The sequence below is a fragment of the Coturnix japonica genome, chromosome 4 (genome assembly GCF_054131305.1).
Source record: "Coturnix japonica strain WE chromosome 4, WE-NBRP24, whole genome shotgun sequence".
NCBI lineage: Eukaryota > Metazoa > Chordata > Aves > Galliformes > Phasianidae > Coturnix > Coturnix japonica.
In genome coordinates this window covers 13310259-13332980 of record NC_140666.1, presented here as the reverse complement: position 1 = coordinate 13332980, position 22722 = coordinate 13310259, and the positions used below count along the sequence as shown (strand labels likewise).

General features: G+C 43.7%; 1 protein-coding gene across 2 annotated transcripts in view; it reads left to right on the top strand.

Moving 5' to 3' along the window:
- Positions 1-22722, top strand: part of MCF2 (MCF.2 cell line derived transforming sequence) — a 45401-nt gene that overhangs the window by 17297 nt on the left and 5382 nt on the right. For both annotated transcript variants that reach the window (XM_015860413.2, XM_015860414.3), the window contains 23 exons: positions 1191-1340; positions 3160-3284; positions 3842-3956; positions 4334-4453; positions 5626-5817; positions 6685-6876; positions 7007-7178; positions 9231-9319; positions 10072-10160; positions 10375-10441; positions 12208-12323; positions 12431-12500; positions 12874-12966; positions 13291-13383; positions 14336-14461; positions 15265-15486; positions 18163-18255; positions 19138-19216; positions 19757-19820; positions 20060-20166; positions 20242-20354; positions 20788-20900; positions 22150-22250. In XM_015860413.2, coding sequence (XP_015715899.2) covers positions 1191-1340; positions 3160-3284; positions 3842-3956; positions 4334-4453; positions 5626-5817; positions 6685-6876; positions 7007-7178; positions 9231-9319; positions 10072-10160; positions 10375-10441; positions 12208-12323; positions 12431-12500; positions 12874-12966; positions 13291-13383; positions 14336-14461; positions 15265-15486; positions 18163-18255; positions 19138-19216; positions 19757-19820; positions 20060-20166; positions 20242-20354; positions 20788-20900; positions 22150-22250 — 2701 coding nt within the window. The remainder of the gene's footprint in view (positions 1-1190; positions 1341-3159; positions 3285-3841; positions 3957-4333; positions 4454-5625; positions 5818-6684; positions 6877-7006; positions 7179-9230; positions 9320-10071; positions 10161-10374; positions 10442-12207; positions 12324-12430; positions 12501-12873; positions 12967-13290; positions 13384-14335; positions 14462-15264; positions 15487-18162; positions 18256-19137; positions 19217-19756; positions 19821-20059; positions 20167-20241; positions 20355-20787; positions 20901-22149; positions 22251-22722) is intronic.

Sequence of the window (22722 nt, the reverse complement as noted above, 5' to 3'; positions counted from 1 at the left end):
AATAGCTCTCACTAAACCATGTCCTTCAACACAATGTCCAAATGTTCCTTGAACACCTCCAGTGTCAGTGACTCCACCACTTCCCTGGGCAGCCCATTCCACTGCCTGACCACTCTTTCAGAGAAGCAGTATTTCCTAATGTCCTAAATTTCCCCTGATGCAGCTTGAAGCCATTCCCTCTAGTCCTAGCATCAGTTATATGAGAGAAGATGGCAACCCCCAGCTCACTATAGCCTCCCTTCAGGTAGCTATAGAGAGCAAAACACTAATGAAATTGTCTGAGACAGATCATTGTGCCCCCAGTCCTGCACCATTGTTCAGACAGGCAGTGTGAAAATAAAAGCCCAAGGCACCATTGCTGGAGTGCTTCAAGCTGTTGCTTCTGCCAGATTCTGCCCATTTGCATGGGTGCATTGCCACCTTCGTGCTTGTTAAAATTTTTTGGCTCTTAGTTTTGTTCTTTTGCACAGTGTGTTACAGTGACAATGACGTAGCTCTCACACTTGGAGACCAAAATGACAAAGTAAATGACAAAAATGTTTGGGTAATTTAAGAAAGAGATGAGCTTCTAGAACATATCTGCATGTGTTAGATAAGTGTCCACGTTAAAAGCCTCTCAAAAAATTGCCTTGTAAGGTGCTCTTAAAACACTTCCTGAGGTTTCCTTGTAAAATATACAGCTTAAAGAAAATACAAATGCTGTCAGTTGCATTAAAGCTTATTACCTTGATCCCAAAAGCAGAGCCAGAGCTGCAGTGTCACCTACTACTGTGGCTTGCAAATCTGGGCATGTCCGTGACCAAAGACCTCTCTTATGTCCTGCTGTCAGGAGGTGTTTCTTGGTGTGGGTTATGTGTGATGGATGCCATGGTGGCTTCTGCCATAGATCTTCAGTGAGTGGCAGGACAGTGCACAGGAACAGGCAGTAGAAAACAAAACATGAGGTGTCTGTGTCCAGTAGACACAAGACTTCAAGACCTTGTAATGGATTTAAGCTGTGCTAAAAGCCAGCTGGCCATGTCTTGGTGGCCACTGTAGCACGCAACAGCAATACTGTACTAGTGGACCTGCCAGCCATCTCTCTAAGAGTCGGATCCTGCATTCTCTTGCAGATCTCAGCCTTGGCTTTTAGTGCGCTCTTAAGCAATGTCCTGAATCCCAATCTGATCACGATTATTGTCTCCCACCAGGCAATAGAGAGTTTTGCACTAACCGTGAAGGAAATTGCACAGATGTTACAGTCTTTTGGCACAGAGCTGGCAGAGACTGAGCTACCAGAGGACATGTATTCCATTGAGCGTATCCTGGCCCTGCGCACTGAGAAGTACTTCCAGCTCAAGGTATGGCTCATTGGGAGTGCAGCAAGATGAGTTTTCTGGGGTTTGGCTGACTACTAGTTTGATACCCACTCCCGTATCCCTCCCATGCATGTGTATGTGTTGGCAGACAAGATAAAACACTGCATGGTTTTGTCTATGTGTTCAACTTATGTTTGCCATGCATTCCAGTAAATTATCATGCTGGCATCCAGGAAACTGCCTCAGCATTGGCTCCTTACTGGATACAGAAGTTGGTGTCTGAAACATGCTGCTCCTCTGGGCTTTGCTCATCCTCCTGGCAGAAAGGAGGTTGGTGGGGTTCCCTCAGTGCTGCAGAAAGTTGCACACAAGGATTGTCAGTGAGTCTGAAGAGATGGCTTGTGTCCTCAGCTCCCTCCTCCTCCATGCAGAGCTGCACACTTACTGAGTGCAGCTGCCCCAAGGGTCTGAAGGAAGCTGTGTTTGCTTGAGAGCATTCAAGGTGAAGATTTCTTTCAAGTGTATAGTTCGAAGCATGCCTGACTTGATCCCTCTGGGCCTTCGTTTTTCATATAAGACGACTTTTTTTCTTTAATATTTTAATATTTCTTTTCAGCCATTGTGATCGATGGGTATTTTTGTAGGATTTAGTGGAAGCTGCAGAGCAGACAGCTGCTGCTGTCACACTGTTGTCTTTGCAGCTTTGAAAGATGCTCCTGCATCTTCCTGGGGACAGCATAGGCACATCCCGAAGCCCTCAATTCATAATGATTCCCATGCTAATAGCAGTGCTGTGCTGCTGAAGAATGAGGTCCTTTGCTTTATTTATTTATGCTAATCAAAGAAGAGTATCTATTCTCATTTATAATCTTTTGTTGTCCTCGTGACAGTGATTTCTTAGTTAGAAATACCCAAAGTGATATCTGAAGGATGCTGCATCTAGTCATATATGAATAGACGTGCACACAACTGCAATTATAGCTAATGCAAGTCCTTTATTTCTTCTTTGGTAATGAACGATAGCAGCTGCATGTGTTGATCTATGAAGTGCATTCCCAACTAAAATGTAGCCTCATGTGAATTAGACTTTGTGCTTCAGATGATGTCCAAAGTGTAGGGAGAAAATATGGGTTACCCAACTTAGTCCTGCCTATAAACATGTCAGCAGTACGCACTTTTCTCTGGGGTGAAATAAAGCACGATATCTGTTTTCATTTGCATATAAAGCACAGCGGCGCTTAGTAGAAGCCATCTGTTGCTTTTAATGCCTCATCTATTAATTTAAAATATCAAAAACATTCTCAGGCTTCTGTCTGAAATCACTTCCATTGGCTTTTTTATGTTTTGTTTTGTTCCTTTTAAGACCATGAAAGATGAAAGCTGATGAGTAACTGTGTGCAGGTTGTGAGATGTGGGGCCCCTGTGTGTCTCTTGACAACCAAAAGATAGATGCAGCTGATTCCTGCATCCAGATAATGAGTTGATCAGGATGATGTATGTAGCTGTGGTACCGAACAAAAGCAAGATGCAAGTGTGATGAAAAATTGACAGGAGTTTAATTAAATGGAGCAACTGAGAAATTAACCTATTTGATATCCTGCATGGGACAAAAGTTAGCACCTGTTAGACAGCTCAGCTACACTGTCTGACATATATGTTCCTGTTCCCATCCAGCATGGTGACCAGTCTGTAGTTCAGCCTCTCCCACATCCAAGGGTTAAGGGAGCTAAATGTTGCTGGGAACCCTTTGCTGTGATGGATACCAGTGCTCTACTTCATGACAGAGAAGAGAGCAATGCAAAATGACTTACCTTTACCTCCCACAGAGTAACCTGAATCAGAAATGTTTTGCATTATGCAGGAAGATATTACAGCAGTCACAAAAGAGGGCAAGTTGCTTTTAAGCAATTTAGAAGAGCCTGATGTGGGTGAGTGCAGCCAGGACCAGCACCGCGAGAGGCCTGGAGACTGGGAGACTGTGAATAGGTGAGTGCAGCATGTTGCTATTTGCCTCATTTTGAGTGGAAACACTTGGACTATTTCAGTATGGATGTATCTATCAAAAACTTACAGACAGAAATACCAGCTTTGCTCCATATCTGTTGATTTCCTGGCTGATTTCTGTCAATTCTGGCCTACTCTGATATTTTTTCCAGCCTCAGTGGTGGGGCTGTGGAACAGATTCAGCCCTACACAGGGCTCTCAGGAGGCATTCAATGCATGGTTGGATGTGGCTCTAGGCAGCCTGGTGGTTGGCAACCCTCCACATAGCAGGGGGTTTGAATCTAGATGATCACTGTGATCCCTTTCAACCCAGACCATTCTATGATTCTAGGATTCTGTTCTGGTAAAACGGTGATGACAACAACTTCTTCACCCAGGTACTGTCATCTGCAGGGATGATTTCATGAACAGCCTCTGAAATACATACATCAGTTCATTTCTCCTAAGAGTTGAACTGGGGTGCTGAGTAGACCATCTTTCTAGAGCTTATCCATCTGTTTGTCCATCTGTTCTAATCCCGTCTTCTTTCTGTACTCGAGGCTACTGGGGCAGCTGCGGGAGATGGAGACTGCTTTTGATGGCTTCTGGGAAAAACATCAGCTGAAAATGGAGCAGTATTTACAACTGTGGAAGTTTGAGCAAAGTTTTCAAGAGGTATTAAAAGATACACTATTTCTGCGTGCAGAAGGAAGATTTGGGGGGAGGGGGAGAAGAGAGAGATTTTTATACTTTCTATTTTGAGAGTGTTTAATTTATGCTGCTGCTCTTTAACTCTGACTAGCAGGGCTAGTTCGCTTGGGAAGACTGCAGTTCTTCCTCATTCAGAGCTAATTTGGGTATCACTGCCCTGCAGCCACATAGATTTACCTGAGAGAAGCACCTTTGAACATGGAAATTAGCTCTTGGAAGCTAATTTTATTACTGGATTTAACAGTCACCTAAAGTGTGATTAATTTTGGACTGAGAATGATTTTCTGTCTGTGCTTTGCATCATTTTGCAGCAGTCTTTTTGTCTGTGTGGTCACGTCTAGGTCAAGAATGCCATTGAGTTTTTAATGGGTCAGCAAGCAGAACTGCCTGACACTGGAGACGGTGTTTCCCAAGTGAAACAGAGGCTGAAGGACTTGAGTCATTTTGATGGCATGGCTCAGGTGAGTACATCTGTCACAGACAGGGGCACTGATGAAACAAAAGAGGCACGCTCCGTTCTTGTGGTGGGTGTTTTCTAAAATGGCCTGTTCTGGTGCTGTTTGTTGGTAAGTAGATGGAGGAAAAGATTAATTTCCCGTCTCTGTGCTCTTTGCAGCGACGCTGTGATCACACTGAAATCCAGGAACAGGATATTTAATTATCGTAGTTAAAATAAATTGCTGAGCCACCATGAAAATCCAGTGCAGATAAATGTCTGAACAGAGGGGAATTGTGGGAGTTAATGAGCTGGAAGAAGAATTATTTATATGTTAAATGCTTTTAGCAGTGCTAATAGACAGAGACTTGTTACCAGGCACACGGAGAGGCAAAAAAGTCGCTATCTTTAAGCGTCTGTGATTTGAATGTAACATATGGAGGAGGAAGACTTAAGAGATGCAGCAGAAAGAAGAGTGAAGTGAGATGATTCACAGGAGCCCCACTGAGGATGTGACTTCTGCAAAGGGCAGTACTTAACTAGTGGGCCATAGAGGAGTCCTTAGGGACTTGGACAGAACCCCTAGAGGTTTATTTAAGATTGAGAGTCCTAGTGGGAAGGTCTAAGGCTTTTTTTTTTTTTGCCATTGGAAAGATACTTTATTGAGAGAGACAGGGAGAACAAATAGCCAGGCATAGCGTGCAGCAGGAAAGCAGTCCTAGCAGAAAGCCAGTCCTCAGGAAGATGCAACCACTGCACTCACCAGGAGCTGCAGACAAGCTGGCATGTTCTTTGCATCAAGATCTACCACAAAAGGCCTGGTTTGTTTTTGCCGTAGCTGCTTAAACTCTCTGCTACACTTACAAGCATAGTGTGCCTAAACTGGATATCAGCTGCCTGTTGTCAGACTGCATTTCCTGCAAATGGCAGCAGTTCATTGCCAGCAGCCATTCACAGCAGTGCTGGCTTGGTGAGATACCACCATCATCTTCATCATCCTTCTTTTTTGGGTGGCAAAAGATTTTTCTTCCCAGATGATGGGTGCCTGCATAAGCCACTTATTCTGGCTACTCCTAATGGCAGTCATCTCCACGTGTACTTGAAATCTGGTATGAAGAGCAAGTGCGTGTTGTTGTATGTAGATATTTTGGCATTATTTCAGTGAGCATGCAATCTTTTCTCTTCCTTTCACTAAAGGATCTGATAGGGAAGGCTCAGGTGGTGATACTACACGGACACCAGCTAGCAGCAAATCATCACTATGCCCTCAACTTAATCTGCCAGCAATGCAATGAGCTGCGGCACCATTCGGATGTCCTGTCTGACGAGATCAAAAAGAAGCAGATGAGGCTGCAGAAGACCTTGGATCTTCATACTCGCCTTCAGCAGGTAGAGCTCAGAGATACGGTGCCCCTTGATGCAGATGGTTGGCCTCTCCACTAGCTGTGGTAGCATCTACAATTCGCAGCTTTGCTTCAGTGATTTGTGTTAGGCAGGTGTTCCTTCAGAGCCTGGAGAGTGCTTTGACTCACTTAGTTGGTTAAGTCAGCAAACAGGTGTTTGCTGGTGCTGTGAATAGTCAGTAGAAAAAGGCGGGCGTCTCTAGAGAGCAATTCAGAACACCAGAAAGTAGCTTCTGTTGCTCATACTTTCATGGTTCATCCACCTGTGAATTGACTTCTGAAGTTTCCATACCCGGTACAATAGAGGTGATGCTTTCAAATAAACCTTGTGTTTTTTAATTAGCAATTTATTAAGAATGAACATAAGTGACTTCAAAATAAGATGACAGATTGGTAGATAGGCACAGCTGCTCTGTGTTAATGTGGAAGTGGAGTCATGTGGCTCCACTGCTCTTTGATATCTTAATCAGCATCCAAAATACATTTGGAGAAATTCATTCTAATTAGGCCAGAAGGCACACGACTATAGCGTGCTTGAGGCTGCTGAGAAAAGCAATGAAGTCTAACCCTGTTCCATTTCACTGTTTAGGATAATTAGGAAACTTTTTTCCCCCCTGCGTTCTTCACTACAACATTGCATTAATCTGTGGGGATTTGTCAGCAGCATCTCTGCTGTGGGGCAGAGTCCTCTCCTGGGTTCCTTGCACTCCTGGTGGTGCTAGTGGTTAAAATGCAGTAGCTGCTTGGGTTTTCAGGGGTACCGATTAGCTCCATGTTGAAAATATGGAGCTGATAAATACTTGTCATGGATACCTTGATTTTATTAAGGGCTCTCACTCTGTGATTCCCCCAGGCCCTGCAGTGCTGTGATGAGGGTGCCTACCTGCTCGCCAACCAGCAGATGGACAAGTGCCAGTCCAAAGAAGGTGCTCAGAAAGCTCTCCAGGACATAGAAAGATTTCTTGAAAGCTCCTCGCCCTACTTAAACTATGATCCCCAATCCCTACAGTATGATTTTGAGTCAGTCTTAACACCTGAACTGAAGGTAAGCAAATACCCCCCAATTCCTCGTTACCCAAGTAAAAATCAAAATCTGACTGCACTGCAGCATTATTTGGTTCCAAGTGCAAAATACCAGTAGTTATTTGATCACAGAGATCTTTTTCACTATACAGTGCCAGATACAAACAGTGCAGGTGAAGCTTGAGAATGTTCGAAGCATGTTTGAGAATCGTCAGTCTTGCTTCAAGAAGCTGTTGGATAAGCATGTGCGGCCTGTCCAGTTAGTGGCCCCTCGGCCAGAAAACCCACCACGATCCAAGTCACCCTTATTTTCTCCTAAACATGGTAAAGTATCGCCACGTTACTCTCAGATTATCATTATCAGGATGAGCAACGCAATGTGAGAAACCGACCAGCGCTTACTCCAGATTATAGAGTTGTATATTATATGACTTACTGGCTTTCCAGTTTTTGTCTAGCTTCCCATTTCTGTTTGAAGAATGGGGTGTGGAAGCCTCACACACATGGGCTGGTTGGTTGTGAATCACTCGGTGTTGTTATGCTGGCTCCATGTGTGTTTCCCAGCTATGACAAGGGCTGCCATGTTTTCCTGGGTGTTAGTATTTTTCTGAACTCTAACATGTTGGAGCTACCAAATATCTTAGGGTGTTCTCTTGCTTTTAAGAGATGGCCACATGGAAAGGAGAAAGATGCCTTGATAAGATGAATGCTATGTTTTTTTGCACTCCTTGTGCAGGAACACAGCTCCGGCTGGCTCGGTGGGACTGCTTGCTTGGTATTTGTTTCCACTTGCTGCTCACTGAAAAAAAGTCAGCTGAAAACAGTTCCTGCTTCCACTTGTTTTCCTAGCATCTTGCTTGGATGAACTGGTGAATCAGTGATACAGGGGGGGAAAAATGTTTAAATTTCTTAGGCTATTCCATAGCCTGAAGCCTATTTGTATACCTGTTCGTGGTGACAGTCTCCATAATTGTCTTGAGCTAGAGCTGACATAAAATTAGACTGACATTCGCAAGGGAGCCTTAGAAACATGAGGAGCTGAATCTCATGAACATGAGTGACAAGTTGGATGCTTAACTCCCTTTGATTCTTTGAGAATGTCATCCTTAAATCCCAACTGTGGAATAATTAATGCCCATAAAGGTACCAGATCTGGTTGAACTGAGGTCTCTGTGTGTTCTGCCTTCATTTTGTTAATGGGATGTGGCACAATGTTCACGTTAAATGATATCATTAAAACTTCTATCTTTAGCAGCCCTTTATGTATCAGAATTCAGAAGTATTTTAAAGCAGTGTTGGTATATTTTAAACCAGGGATACGCTGTTCTGTGGGAATATTAAATTCCATGAGCTGACTGCATAAAATGATCAGACACCAGCAATCTGCTTTAATACAGGTTTGTTTATGATGAGTTAGTGTGGATAGGCTGTGCTGAATTGAAGCAGGTGTCATACAAGCAGCAAAAGTGGCTCCGATTCGGGGAGCTATTGTGTAAATAAGAAAGGTAGTGGAATGAAGGGAATTAAGTTACTCAGTATACAGGCCAGTGCTGCAAATAAAGCCTGCATTTTCTCATCTCCAGCCAGTGCCACATTCCCTGCACTCTGAACTTCCATACAAGACAGAAAGCTCCATTTTTAAACTAAAATACTGCCCATTTTACTAGAGCTTTTTTTCAGCTTTCTAGAAGCAGGAAAGCACTGAGGAGCAATCAGTGGTTTTCAGTAATAGGGATAAGTGTCTGACCACCTCTGTGGGATGCTGTGAGGCCATCATCCATCGGCCAGACGTGCTCACTGCACTGCCTTCACGTGGTGCATATTTTTCTAGTAAAGGCACTCCATCGCCTGCCAAGCACAGATATCCTCCATTAATCATGTACCTGAATGAAGTGATCAGGTGTGTTGAAACGAGCGCAGCCAGTGAGAGGGGAAAGACAAAAGGCTCTTCTCTGGATAGATGATGCTGAGAGAGCTTCTTAATAAGGCCTCCATTTGACACCACGCATCAAAATGCTGCCATCCTGCTGGGGCGACACACAGTGTCAAAGACACACGCTGGGCTCCGCCAGGAGCACTTTGAGATATGTGAGTTTCAATCCATGGATTGAAACCAACCCACCTCTGGGTGCATCACTTTTGTCTTCTTTTCCTTTCTTCTTGCTGTGGTCTGAGAACACCCAGTTCCTCTTTCAAATTAGCCCCATGTTTGAAGCCCTGTCTGATGAGTCACTCTGTTTGTAGTCTTTGGTAACTAATCACTTACCCTTAAAATATATCCCTTTTTTTCTTCATGACTTAAAGTTACTCTCTAAGCCGTCTCTGTTGCAATACATGGACATTATGGAATGATTATTTTTTGTTCTTCTACCCCAGGTGTGGATTTTAATTCCAGTTTGAAATTTTCATTTGACCTCTCTCTCCCTGGGAAGAAAACATCAAGAAAACCTCCGAGTTCTCGCAAGGTAATAAGAGCTAACAAAAGCTGAAGGGGTGTTTATAGACTGAGAACCCATCTGAAAATGGGAGAAAATGGACTGGATTCAGATTGGGATATGAAGGAAGTTTGTTGTTTTTTCTTTTAATCTTACAAATATTTCACCTTTCTTAGCCCTGTGGTTTATTTGGATTTGCCCAGCATTTGAGTTCTGAGTACTGGAATAGGCTCCCCAGGGAGGTGGTTGAATCGCCATCCCTGGATGTGTTTAAGAGATGTTTGGATGTGGTGCTCGGGGATATGATTTAGCGGAGGGTTGGTAGAGTTAGGGTATTATGGTTAAGCTGCGGTTGGACTTGATGATCTTAGAGGTCTTTTCCAATCTGGGTAATTCTATGATTCCATGATCTTGGCTCCTTTTTGCCAAGTAACAGATATGGTTCTCCTGTGTGTTGTTCCCTGAATTTGCATAACTGTGTGGATGCAGAGTCTTGCAAATAGACGTCAAATATTTCCCCTGTGGGGACCATTCTCTGGTTTCTACATGAATGAACATTGTCAGTACTGCCAGATATTACACAGCATAATAATTTCTATGACTTTTTGGCTACCCAGTAGAAGCTTTGCTCTTTTGAAGTTGAGTGGCACAGAGGATTCCTTCTAAGGCAGTGTATTTCATCCTTCCCCAAGGTTCATGTAGCTCCGCTAAGGGCTGGGCTTATCCTGCCTCTGTAGTAACCTCTCTGCAGCTCCTTCAGGTCCATCCCATTTCTTTTCCAGATCGAAGTAATGCACGACTATCAGGAAAAACGGAATTCCTTGCAGTCTTTTATTTCAGACAGCGACGACAACTTAGATATACTGAAAGGGTAAGCTGCCACCCTGTTTAAATCTCTCTGAATCATGTGTTATTGGTCAGCCCTTTCACCGTCCGCATACGTCATAGCGCTCTTGCTTGTTTAGTCATCCCTACATTGGTTGTTAGTGAGGTCACACTGTATTTTGGGCTTGCACAAATTGCCTGTGCTTTTTCGTTTTTTTAATGCAGACATAAGACTTTTCTTCTTTTTTCCTTTCTTGTAGCCATGTCATAAACGAGCTTATAGAAACCGAGAGAGTGTATGTAGAGGAACTGTTCACTGTTCTGACGGTGAGTGACTTCTTCACATTGCTCTTTACTGCTCCCCAGTGACTTGCACAAAAGAGCACCTGCAGCTCTGTCAAACTAAGCAGAAATGTGACAGGACAGGTTCCTACCAAACTGTCAGATCCCCCCAGCTAGTCATGAATCTTCAGGTTTTCTCCCTTTTATTTCTAAGTAGGAGGCATCTGCAGGAACAGTTGGTGTCAGGATGAACTTTTCATCCAGAATGAGGAAGAAACCTTCTGTTTGTACACACATGCACTGGTAATTAGCTCTATCACTGCTTGTGAATATGTACAAAGAGCTGGTGTTTTTAACTGCTCCCTCAGTTCTTTACCTTTTGGAGATGAGAGAAGGTTGTGTTTTGTGTTTGGAAGGTTTCTGTCTCAATGCTTTGAGGTTTGTGGATGTATAAAGAGCGTTTCTTACTCCAGAAAGCAGATTCTAATTTCTCCACTGCTATTTTAGACACATGTATTTTGTTCCACAATGTCACTTGCTGATGAATAAAACAAGTCACTGTTAATTACCTTATCCTGATTACACTTCTCTGACCTGAGAGCAGCACTGTATAAATCTGTCCAGCTGCATGTAGTTACTGCACTTGATGTGATAAAGCAGTTGGCAGGTATGTGGGTTTATTTCTGTGTCCAGTCCAGACAGAGGACAGCGGACAGGGCAAGCTAAGTTGTCTGAAAATAACACTTCCATAGAAGAGTGAAGCCTCCTTGCAAGTGGTTAAATATAAATGACTAATTTTCCAGTTACTTATCTTCTGCTGCATCCTTAATCAAATACAGAATGCCTGCTTAGTGGAAGGAATACTGATTTAGACCATAATTAGTATAAGAGATTAATATGAAAAGCCAAAGACGATATGCTGTACATACTAAATATGGTTTGGCAAACATTTGCTACTTGGGTTAAATTGACCTAAGTTTTGTACAGCACTTAGTGACTGGCCTGAGCTGCTGCCAATAGCTTCCTGATGTTTTCTTCACAGAGATGGTCCTGAGTGCTGGCTCTGCCTTCCTCCTCTTCTACATTTAGGATATTTACCACGTCTGATAGCTGGTGTTGTGTTGGGGTAGTAATGTCATTTTACTGAGAGCTTTGCACTGTTTCCTAATTCCACCCAGCAGTTGGCAGCAAAGGCTTCCTTCTGGGAGGTCGTGATTGCAAAAGGCAAGTGGGGCAATAGGGGACAGACTCCTGAGGCAGCGGGAATTGAGGAGAGCAAGATCCTGCTGCTCAGCATGTCTTTTGCAAGAGCAAAAAGCCCATTGATTTTTGTATCTGATCTCAAGCCTTCTCTGCTCTGTAACAAATCACCTTGTACACCAGATCTTGTGACAGTGCCCGTAACTGCATGTTCTGTATAAACATGTTGTCTCTCGTGTCCCAGGGCCGTAACAGCAGATGTGTTTGACCCAGACAAGTGTTCCTGTGGGACCAGTCAGGCTGTAGTGAGCAGAAAGTGACTGCAATCTGCCTTTTGTGATCAGAACATCTCCACAGCACTCACTCACTCCAGGAAAGCTGTCCCATGCCATTCTCTGCTAGATCACAGCCCCACTTGCCTATGTCCTGAAGGCTGATGTGCTAAAAGACAGGTGTTTAGGAACAAAAGAAACAAAGAAAAGAGATGTAGAAATTTGAAACGAAGTAGATTGTACTGGAAGTCTGCTCACATCCCTTTGTCCTCTGCCTTTGGGGAGATGCCAAGCAAAAGCCTGAAGAACTGAGCAATTAACCCATTTTGCATCCTGCAGGGCTACAGAGCTGAGATGGATAACCCTGCCATGGTCATCCTTATGCCTCCCATACTGAGAAACAGGAAGGATGTCCTCTTTGGAAACATGCCCGAGATATATGACTTCCACAACAAGTATGGTGCTGGCTCTCCTGCCCCTCTTTGCCTCACTGATTTCCTGTAGTAATGTACCCAAGTAGTACGTGCTCACAGCTGCGTTTTGTCTCTTCTGTCTCTTGCAGAATATTCCTGCACAGTTTGGAAAGCTGCCTGGGAGCACCCGAGAGAGTGGGATTTTGTTTCCTAGACAGGGTTAGTGACTCATTTTCACATATAAGACAGACATTTTAAGGCCAATGTTTCTGCTGTGCTTTGCACTCTTCAACATTTCAGTTGTGTCAGTTGGATGAGGTGCTTCTGATATGTAATTCCAACAGCAAGGGAGGGAATGCAACTGTGTGGACAGCAGCAGATGGGGGAAAGCAGCAGTTATGACTACACCATGGCTTGCTGCAAGGAGCTTTTTGCTTCCCATCAGTGACTCTTTCACTTGAACTCTGTGACTTTCAGATGTTACACTTGGAAGCAGAGATAAAAGCACGTTGCAGTTCAGGTATTCCTTCTGTTTTGCTGCTCGGTGGGCTTGCATACATGTGTTTGACTTACATTTTGGCTTTCTTTGCAGCGAGAGGATTTCCAGATGTATGAGAAATACTGTCAGAACAAGCCCCGCTCAGAGTCCCTGTGGAGGCAGTGCTCTGAGAGCACCTTCTTCCAGGTGAGCTGTTGGTTTCTCTCAAGGCAGCGTTGTCCTGGGGCTCTTGTCCTAAACACCATCCTCAGCACTCCACCGTCTTTGCAGTGTATTCTGTTTGCCGTTGTGTGAAAGCTGCACAAAAATTGCAGCTGGAGTTTCTTGTACACGAAGAACTTGAGACAGACCCATCTATATTACATATTTTTGTGAAATCTCTTTTGTTATATGAACTATAGGATGTTCTAACATGGAATCTTGGAAGCCTTCAAACCACATTGCTCATGCTGTTAGAATAACTATGGATTGTTAGCACGTATCTTACCTAATGTGAATTCTTTGTTTCAGGAGTGCCAAAGAAAATTAGAGCACAAACTCGGGCTGGATTCCTATTTGCTCAAACCAGTGCAGCGCCTGACAAAATACCAGTTGCTTCTGAAGGTATTTCATAAGCTGCTTTTGAAAAGACATTTGGAGAGAGATTTGTTTTCCATTGTATTTTTCAGTTAAAGTTTAAATCAAGCCTTAGGTTATGTGTTGCTTAGCTTGGCATTCAGCAAGGCTGACATTTTTCATACCTGAAGAAGGAGCGTGTGCTTTTAACACATCATTTTTGTGGGGAGAAGAACTGAATCTGTTCAGAGATGTAAAATGGAAGAAAAATGATCCAGAGATGTCCATAAGGGTATGATGAATGAAAGGATACTGTATTGATTCATCTCTTCTGCTTGGGTTGTTGTAGCACCCGTAATCTTTAATGCATTCATCCTTTAGTCTCCTTTCTGAGGCAGTGCACTGGTGCCATTCTCATTTTATATAGAACTGGGGTGGTGCCTTCTGAAGGTTGTTGAATCTCACCTTCCAGTTTCTTGAATGAGGAATGAATACACATGAGGCTCTAAACAGGCAGAGGAGATATGACATGAGAGTAATTTTCTATCAGTCATAGGGTTGCCAATTCTGTCTCCTGCTTATTGGCTTAAAGACTCCAGGATTTATAAAATCTTCCTTCTGTCTGCCAATCAGAAGACAGTTAACTACCGCAAACTCATCTGAATGCGTTTGTGACATATTAGCAGCTGATGCCAAACCTGAGTCATATTTGCCATTTCTTATTAAGCAGGAAAAATGCAACACAAAGAACTCAGATAAGAGTGATGTCGCTTTGAAACCTGATGCTGTCCTCAGAGAAACCCAGAGAAAATGGGACGTGTTCCGGTGATATTCCACACCTCATACTGACCGCTTTACAATTAGTGCTTTTTCCATTGACATGTGAAAAAAGAAACTCGGGGAGTGCAGCTTGCTCTTGGGCACTGGAAACTTTGGGTGAGCTGAAAGAAAGTTTGCTTTGTTCAATTGCAAGCACATGCTCTTCCATTTCTATTTTCAGGAGTTGTTAAAGTACAGCACAAGCTGTGATGGAGTTCAAGAACTTCAAGAAGCTCTGGTTGCAATGCTGGATTTGCTAAAATCAGTCAATGACTCTATGCATCAGATTTCAATAACAGGATATGATGTGAGTAGATTTTGGTAATTAGAGAACTTGTACAATGCTGGTTGATATGCTGGAAGTGGGTGGTGTCCCAGGATGTAGGAACTAAAAACCACATTAGCGCAGTTACAACCTGAATGGCACCAGGAAGCTTACTGGTGTCAGGATTCCATTTGATTTCAGGATTTTGGAATCTATTCCCATCCAAATGATACGTGGAGTTACACAGTTCCCACACTTGCCACCTTGTGGTTCCTGGGAGCATTTTTCCAGAATCTACCTTATTTCTCAAATGATTCACCTTATAATTGGGCTGGGCTGTCTTCATAGTATTTCTCATTCAACCTTTAATTAAATACACCCTGAAGTAGGTTTTGATCCTTGCCTGTTGAAGTGGCTGTTCTTCTTAGGGAGTCAGGGAGGGCTGAGTGGATGGCTAAGCTGCTGGTTGCAGTCCTAGCCTACTTGAAAATCCTTTTCTTCCCATTCTGCACCACCTCAGTTCAGGCTCAGCTCTCATCTCACTGATGTGGGGGAACCCCTGATGTGACGTTTTCTAGGTGCTGGCAAGTTTTCTTACCCTCCAGTTATTGACTTGTATTCCTTTGCATAGACTAACTGTGTAGGCTTGTGTCCGAAACCTTTTCTTCCCTCCTGGCACCATGCCGTCACTCCCAAAGATCATCTGATCCTTCCAGGAAGACCTATTCTTAGAGAGACGTGCCTTGGAACAGAGCTGGTCCCACTGTCCTTCATTGTTTGCACAGTCCTCCTACATTTTAATTGACGTAATCTTTTTTCATATGTGTTTGTCATACTTTCCACAGGGCGACTTGAGTGAACTAGGAAAAGTATTGATGCAAGGATCTTTCAGTGTTTGGACAGGACACCGAAAAGGTCCAACAAAAATGAAGGATCTTGCCAGGTTCAAGCCAATGCAGAGGCATCTCTTCCTGTATGAGAAAGCCTTGGTCTTCTGCAAGAAGCGAGAGGATCACGGAGATGGATATGATAAGACTTCTTCTTACAGTTTTAAGCATTTTCTGAAAGTAAGGATTTTTTTTCTTTGAAGCCATTGCCATGGGAATTGTAAACTGTTAATTTTGTGAACCCAGAGAATGTATTTTCAGTATTGCAGTGGCTTGGTTTCTGCTATCAAGGACTATAATGCTCCACACAGAAGTGCTGTGAAAGCCTGGTGGATGTAGTAACATGTAGTGGGTTATGGGGTGACGTCTGCAAGAGAAGCAGTGCTTTGGGCAAGTCCCGGGGATGGAGATGTGCTTTCTTCCCTCCCCTAGTCCACTTTTCAGGACGAGGGGTTGAAAGTATGAAATGGACAGCATGAACTGCTGTCATGCCCAGCCCCTTGGAAGGATCAGGGCTCCTCATGCCCCTGGACACCAAGGAGGCACAGCTTCCTGCTGCACAGGCAGGAGGAGGGGTATCACTCCTCTTCTTCTCCTATGCCTTTCTCCTTCAGTAGGCTCCAGCTGCAGCTAGAAGCACAATTATAAGGCAAAGAGAGCAGCCTCTGGCTAAACAGGAGGGATGTAAACAACTATCCCAAGCCTATAAATGCCAACTCTTGTCAATAAAAATCCCAAACTGCTTCTCTAAGAGAGACCGTCTGGCTTATTGCGTGTGATGAGCACTTCTAACATGAGCATTTTGTCTCAGTACTCTGCCTCGTTTTTCTTGATAAATAAAAAAAACAATATAGGTACCTCACAGAGTGGGGGAAAAAAAGGGCACTCGGAGGCTGAGCCTTGGAGCCCAGATGCTGCGAGCCCCTGATCTCCATGGGGCCTGGGGGAGAGAGGTGACACCAGCAGTCAGAAACCTTTCAAGGTTGTTACAGTAGATAAGTCTGTTCAGCTCCGGTGCACGTTACAAATTGTGTAATAACAACAAATCCCAGTCCATATGTTGAGCTACTCAAAGTGCTTTTCCCAAACAGTATCGTTTTCTTCCTGGGGAGCTTGTTTTCCCTGTAGTACTTGTTTTGCCGTATGTGCTTTTGAAAGAACTGAAGAGGCAGCACAGGGAAACCTGCTTAGGGGAGAAAATCTTGTGTTCAAGAGTCCAGACAATGTGGCTAGTTTTTGTCTAGGAGGGACTCATTTTCCAGCCTTTTGGATTGGTAAGGTGAGAGGTTGTGGTTAGAGAATGCCTGGATGCTGAAGCTTTACATCCCTGCACACATGCGTTCTCAGAATTGCTGTATGAGGGCAAAACCATGTTTCTGGAGCTCAGGTTGATCGGTGATAGTGTCATGGCATTGGTTTTCCTTGCAAGAATGTTTTGCAGGGGTTCAGAATTAAAGCTGTTCCATAGAAGCGGTGTAACTGGACATCTGTAGAAACAACAAAAACAAAACGGTAAAACTTCCCCCAAAAAGGCAGACTTTAAAAACAAGGTAATATTTTAAATGTTATATAACATAGCCAGCAATAAATATCCCTTCAGCTGATACTCAGTAACTTAGAGCATGCAGGTTCATAACTCACTGCAGTGCAGGGTAGGTCTGTCATCTGTCTTTTGCCACAGTGGAAGGTGATGCAGATGGATGCCATCCCGAAGCATTAAGCTCAGCCACCTCCATCTGCATTGCACCAAACCGCAGCTGAAGGGACAGTAAATCCTGCTCAGAAGGAGGAAGAAGTATTTTAAAATACTCAAACATGAATCAATGTGGCATAAAAACACCTATTTCTGGTACCTTCCTTCTTGTCTTCATAGTGGATAATCTAAAATTCTAGGTGTTCTGATGCCTGGGCAGTTCTATAGTTGGCACCAAATGGAATTGCCAGCCCAGAGGGGCAGCACAGAACTGGAAATGGCAACATCTGGATGAGTGCTCTCTAGGTTGCCCTTTCAACATCACAGTGTTGCATTTGCCTACAGTCAGAGTAGCTCTTCATAGTCACTGAAATGGGGTGCCAAGCTTTGAGAGAATATCTAGGAACAGAGAGCTCTCCCAGGTGATCCCACCTGTACCTGTTGTAGCCTTGCAGACTAAAAGCTCCGAGTATGCACATTAATGGGAAAGATCAGCAATATTTAACAGATGTTCTTTCTCAGGCTTTGTTTGTACTGGATTTGTTTTTGGCCACCTGCGTGGATAATTAATGATGTGATACCATTATTATTGATCTGTCTCAAAACATGGAAGTGGAATACTTAACTTTCTGATTGTCTGTCAATCAGTGATGAATCGTTAGCAGAATCTGCTTTCAACAAGAAACAAGCTTATGCAGTATCAGGAATGGGACAGCAATTGTGTGTTGTGCTCAGGGGATGGGACAGGGGCCAAAAGAGTGTGAACTGAAATTCCCAAGGGAAGTAAGGGCTTCTCAGATGGGTTGGAAGTAAATAAAATATAACACAGCACAAATTAAGTATGTAGGAAAATAATGCACCGTGCATTTATAAAGCTTTGTGTACCTCATCTGAGAAATGTTACGCTGGAAGAGGCATGAGATAACTCTCCAGTTTGTTCCACTGATTCTTGAGTAGAAATTCCCCTGAAGTCTATTGGTGGTTATAAGAAAGCTTTGGTAAATAAGGCAAGCTGATGGAAATCAGGGGGAATAACTCAGATAATGACTTCCAGTTGCTGCTGAAATGAAAATAGATGAAATGTGTTAAACAAAGCTGTTTTCACCCCGTTCAGCGTGGTGCTAAATATATGGATTCATTTATTGGTTTTTTTCTCTTTGCAGATGAATGCGGTTGGAATAACTGAGAACGTGAAAGGGGACCATAGGAAATTTGAGATCTGGTATAGCGGACGAGAAGAGGTGTATGTTGTGCAGGTTTGTAGCTTCAGAGATCTGAATATTTGCAAACAGCGGCATGGAATGGTCTCCTCTTGATCTTCTCGGGATATAAGGTTAACTGACATTCAGCCTGTATTCCTTCTTCCTCTTTGCCCATGTCTCTGTTCACAGAGCTGCCCCAGTAGCTACTCCTCAGTATCCAGTACAGGGCTGTAAAAGTGGAGGCAGAACTGGTCCTTAGTAACAGAGCCTCTAATTCCGAATGCAGTTTCAATTAGATCAGTAGTTAAAAAAAACATTTTACCATGCTTAATAACTTACATGAACTGAGATGGAACATGGGTCTCATGCTTTAATGAACACAAGCACATGCTCTTCTACAGGGGAATGGCTTTAAACTAAGACAGAGGAGACTAGGTTAGATATTAGGAAGCAGTTGTTCCACACAGCGGGTGGTGATGCACTGGAACTGGTTGCCCAAGGAGGCTGTGGATGCCCCATCCCTGCAGGCATTCAAGGCCAGGCTGGATGTGGCTCTGGGCAGCCTGGGCTGCTGGTTGGTGACCTTGAACATAGAAGGGGATTTGATCATTGTGGTCCTTTGCAACCCAGGCCATTCTATGGTTCTATGATAGATTTGTCCCTTTGGGCACTTAAAAAGGGAGTAGATGCATGGTAAGGTGTGCTTTTGCCTGCACTCCTTGGGTTGCAGCGACATCTCCACCATTTCTGCTGTGTTGCCTGGCTGTGGTGGGATCATTAACTTAAAAAAAAAAAAAAAAGAATATTTTAAATTTAATGCTGGCTTTGGATGAAAGGGAATTTCAGATAATTGCGGCATTGAAAAGTAAGGTTCTATTCATGCAATACAATGGGTGATTCATAATTCAAAATTCAGCCAGTTCTCTCTTCTTTCAGGCCCAAACAGTAGATCTGAAGATGGCATGGTTAAATGAAATAAGGAAAATCTTATTCAAGCAGCAGGAGCTCATAAAAGGTACATTTGACCAATTTGTCTGTGGCATTCACTCTGCAGCAGAACCTTTCCTATTTTCACATTGCTGATCTTCAAATCCACTAATTCTCACCAGAGAATTGATTTGCAGAAGAAACCCAGTAGCACAGCGCTGGAGTGAGGTCTTACATTACAGGGAAATAACATGAGTTAGAGCTGTAAAGCCTAGGTGTTCAAGTAGAAATGAATTACAGAAGTACGGAGTTTTTTTTCTTGCCATTACCGTGGGGAGTTCTTTCACATTTGTTCTCATATGCTTAATTCAACAAGATTCATAGCAGATGCCTTGTTTTAAGCATATTATAGTCCCATAGACTTCAGTGGAATGCTTGCTATTGGATTTGTGCTAACATACCATCTTAATCATAACTAAATTTGCTCTTTGTAATAGTCCCTAGGCCTGGTTTTCTCTAAACAGTACCCATTAGAGTTGTTCGAAAGGCCTAGCTTTGAAAATAGTGCTTCAAATGTGACAGCTGCTAAGAAACAAGGATGTAAATCTGATGTCTGACCTTCCCACAGTGGAGAAGCAGCAGTCTGGCTCATGCACTGATCAGCTCCACCTCTCCTCTCAGCTGAGCGATGGGTGAGTCCCTGGGGTGGCTTTGGGTGGGGGGCACCAGCGAGCACTCATCTGACAGCACAACCTGAGCTGCAGTTTCCTTTTTGTGTCCACCCAATAATCAAAACTGGGCACTGAGATCCTTCGGAAAAGCATTTCTTAATAAGTACTGTTATTATTTCTGGTTCTGCTTTACAAATCTTTATGGAGTTTAGATTCATATGTCACATACAGCTAATATATCTACATATTAAATCTTTCAGAAAGCAGCAGAGAGCCTCCATAAGCTCAGAAGAGAACGACTCAGAGCGCACCAGCCCGGTACCATTGGACAGCGTGCTCCTGTCACCCCAGAGCAAACCCCACAGAAGTATGGCATCTCCCCTTCCTTCGGGGCACTGTGTGGGCACAGGGCTCCCCATCTGAGCTGTGTGCTGTCTTGCAGGCTGGCCAGGAATGTCACAGTCCCTGGAGATCTGTGAGGGGCTGGAGGAGTGGTCGGGTAACCAGTACCTTTCCAACTGCTCGGACACCGAAGAGGAAGAGGGGAACCAGCTGGTTAGTACAGAAGTGAAAAAGCACCAAAGCTTCAGGTTTTGATCGTGTCGCTTTATCATAGAATCACAAGGTTGGGAAGGGCCTACAAGAACATCTAGTCCAACCGTCCTCCCTTTACCATACCTACAGGAAATCCCTAAACCATATCTCCTAGCTCCCTGTCCAGACGCCTCTTGAGCACTGCCAGGGATAGTAGCAGATAGCTTTGCTAGGCTTCACTAGATGATGGTTGTATCCTCTCCACGTCTCCATTTTTCTGTATCTCCATTTGGGGAATGAGGAGGTATCAGATGAGTTGTTTCAATTCCTTGAAACAATTTTAATTAAGGTAGCTGTTAGTGCTCTATCACATTCCCTGCGGCAGTCAGAAATATTGGCTGCGTGATACTGAATGTAGCTCAAGTAGATAATTTTTTTCCTCTTTCTGCTACAGTCTCCAGGAAAATACAAAGCCCTTGCAGACTGCAAGAGGAGAGGATCAGAGGATCTGCTGGTGAAAAATGGGGATGAAATTCAGCTTTTACATGAAGATGGTGAGGGACAGTGGTAGGTATCTTAGGGTCATTTTGCCTTGTCTCTAAAAGCCTGCATGGCAGTTCTGTGCTGCCTCACCTGCCTGGTGGTGCACTCCTTGCAGCTTCTGATTAGGTTTCAGTCTATTCCAAAAAACCAGAGAATTCGTTCCCTTTCCAAGTATTAGGGACCTTACACACGGGTTTGGCCTTGAAAAATGTATTTGGCCTTCCCTTACCATCGATGTATGTGGGTGAGCTGTGTTACACTGACATCTCAGCAGCCCCTTGGTAGTGCTCTTCCAGCTCAAATAGCTGGTTTGAGTGAGAGCTCTGTGCCCATTTTGTGCCTCCTCCAGCTCAGCCATTGGCTTTGTTCCTCTGGATTTATTAATAGCTATATTGAGTAATTACAAGACATTTTCTTCCCACAAATGGCTGTAATGAACCAGTGTTAACTGGTTAATAGCTGCAAACCATCTTTTGGTTGTATTTAAAGCTGTGGCTTGCAGCGATAGCAATTCAGAGCTTGTTCTCTCTTTGTAACTGGGAGCATTGCCTAGGAAATTACTATACCCCGTGTCCTTCCTTTTGAACCATTGGTCTCATTGTCTCAGAGGGCAGCATGCCCTCTTCTGATTTTTTTGCAGCATTTTGGCCAAGTTTCCTGCCTGTAGTTCCTTTTCCAGGCTGATTTCTGACTAGCTCTCTTCAGCCAGCCTCTCCTTAGCATAAACACACAGGCACAGCTGCCCTATGGGGGATTCATGGCCAGCATCTACAGCCCTTACCTTACACTTCATGGGAAAATTCAGTTTGCTGTTAGCAAAAAGAAGGTAGAAAGCATCTCAATCGTGCTGCATGCCCACCACCTTTCATAGCAGTTTTAGCCAGTGCCAGGCAGACATTTTTCAGACCAAACGTATTTGTTAGCTCAGATCTCACTGCATGAGCAGGAAAGTGATTGTCCTGGGCTTCATTGGTAGTCAGTGGAGGATGATGCAGATCCCAGGCAGGGTTACTCATGCTCGGGAGAGCCTTGCTCCTCTCCATTAGCTAGAGAGGGGCCCAAGGCAACTGTGTTCCTGATGCAGGTTTTTTAATTAGTTGCCTAAATTTAGTTGGGTGGAATTCTTAAATGCATGCACAGCTCCAGTTAGAATGCTCCTCTGACTTGAGCAGACTGTTGGTTGCACTGACTTCCATGTAAAATGTGCCTACTGCCAATACAAAACTGCTGTGGGCTTATTTGTTCCTTTTACTAATACTGTTGTTGTTCAAAGGTTGGTGAAAAACCTAAACAGAAGAAAAGAAGGCTGGATCCCTGTCCACAGTCTGCAGATAGTAGTCGGTGATTGTAGATTTCGGAATGCCAAAGTTGCAGGTATCATATAATACATGTAACAGAAATATCTCAGAACTCAATTCAGGTCTTTTAAGCCATTTGTACTACACTTGATATACTAAATCTGGCTACGTTTGCCTCTGCATTAAAGAAAAAGAAAGCAGCTACTCCAAAAAAGCCTGCAAAAGTAGTAAATTAAGCTACTGCTTTTTTTGTGGATTTTTTGTTTTGTTAGTACCTTAAGACACTTCTCTGACTTTAGGCACTAGTAAGTTAAAAAAACAAGCAACACTTAATAACATAGGTTTCATTGCAAGAGCACTGGGTAGAAGACCTAGGAGAAGAAATGGAGTCTGATCAGGGATTCCCGTGTCTGTTTTGCCTTCTTGCTGCTGTAGCTCAGACCCCGTGTGAATAGGGTGCACTAAGGCAAAACCTCCTCGTGCTGCACAAGATGCTGCGGCCTCATCCAAAGCACGTGGAAGGAAGGCTTCAGTTCTGCGCTTGGCCA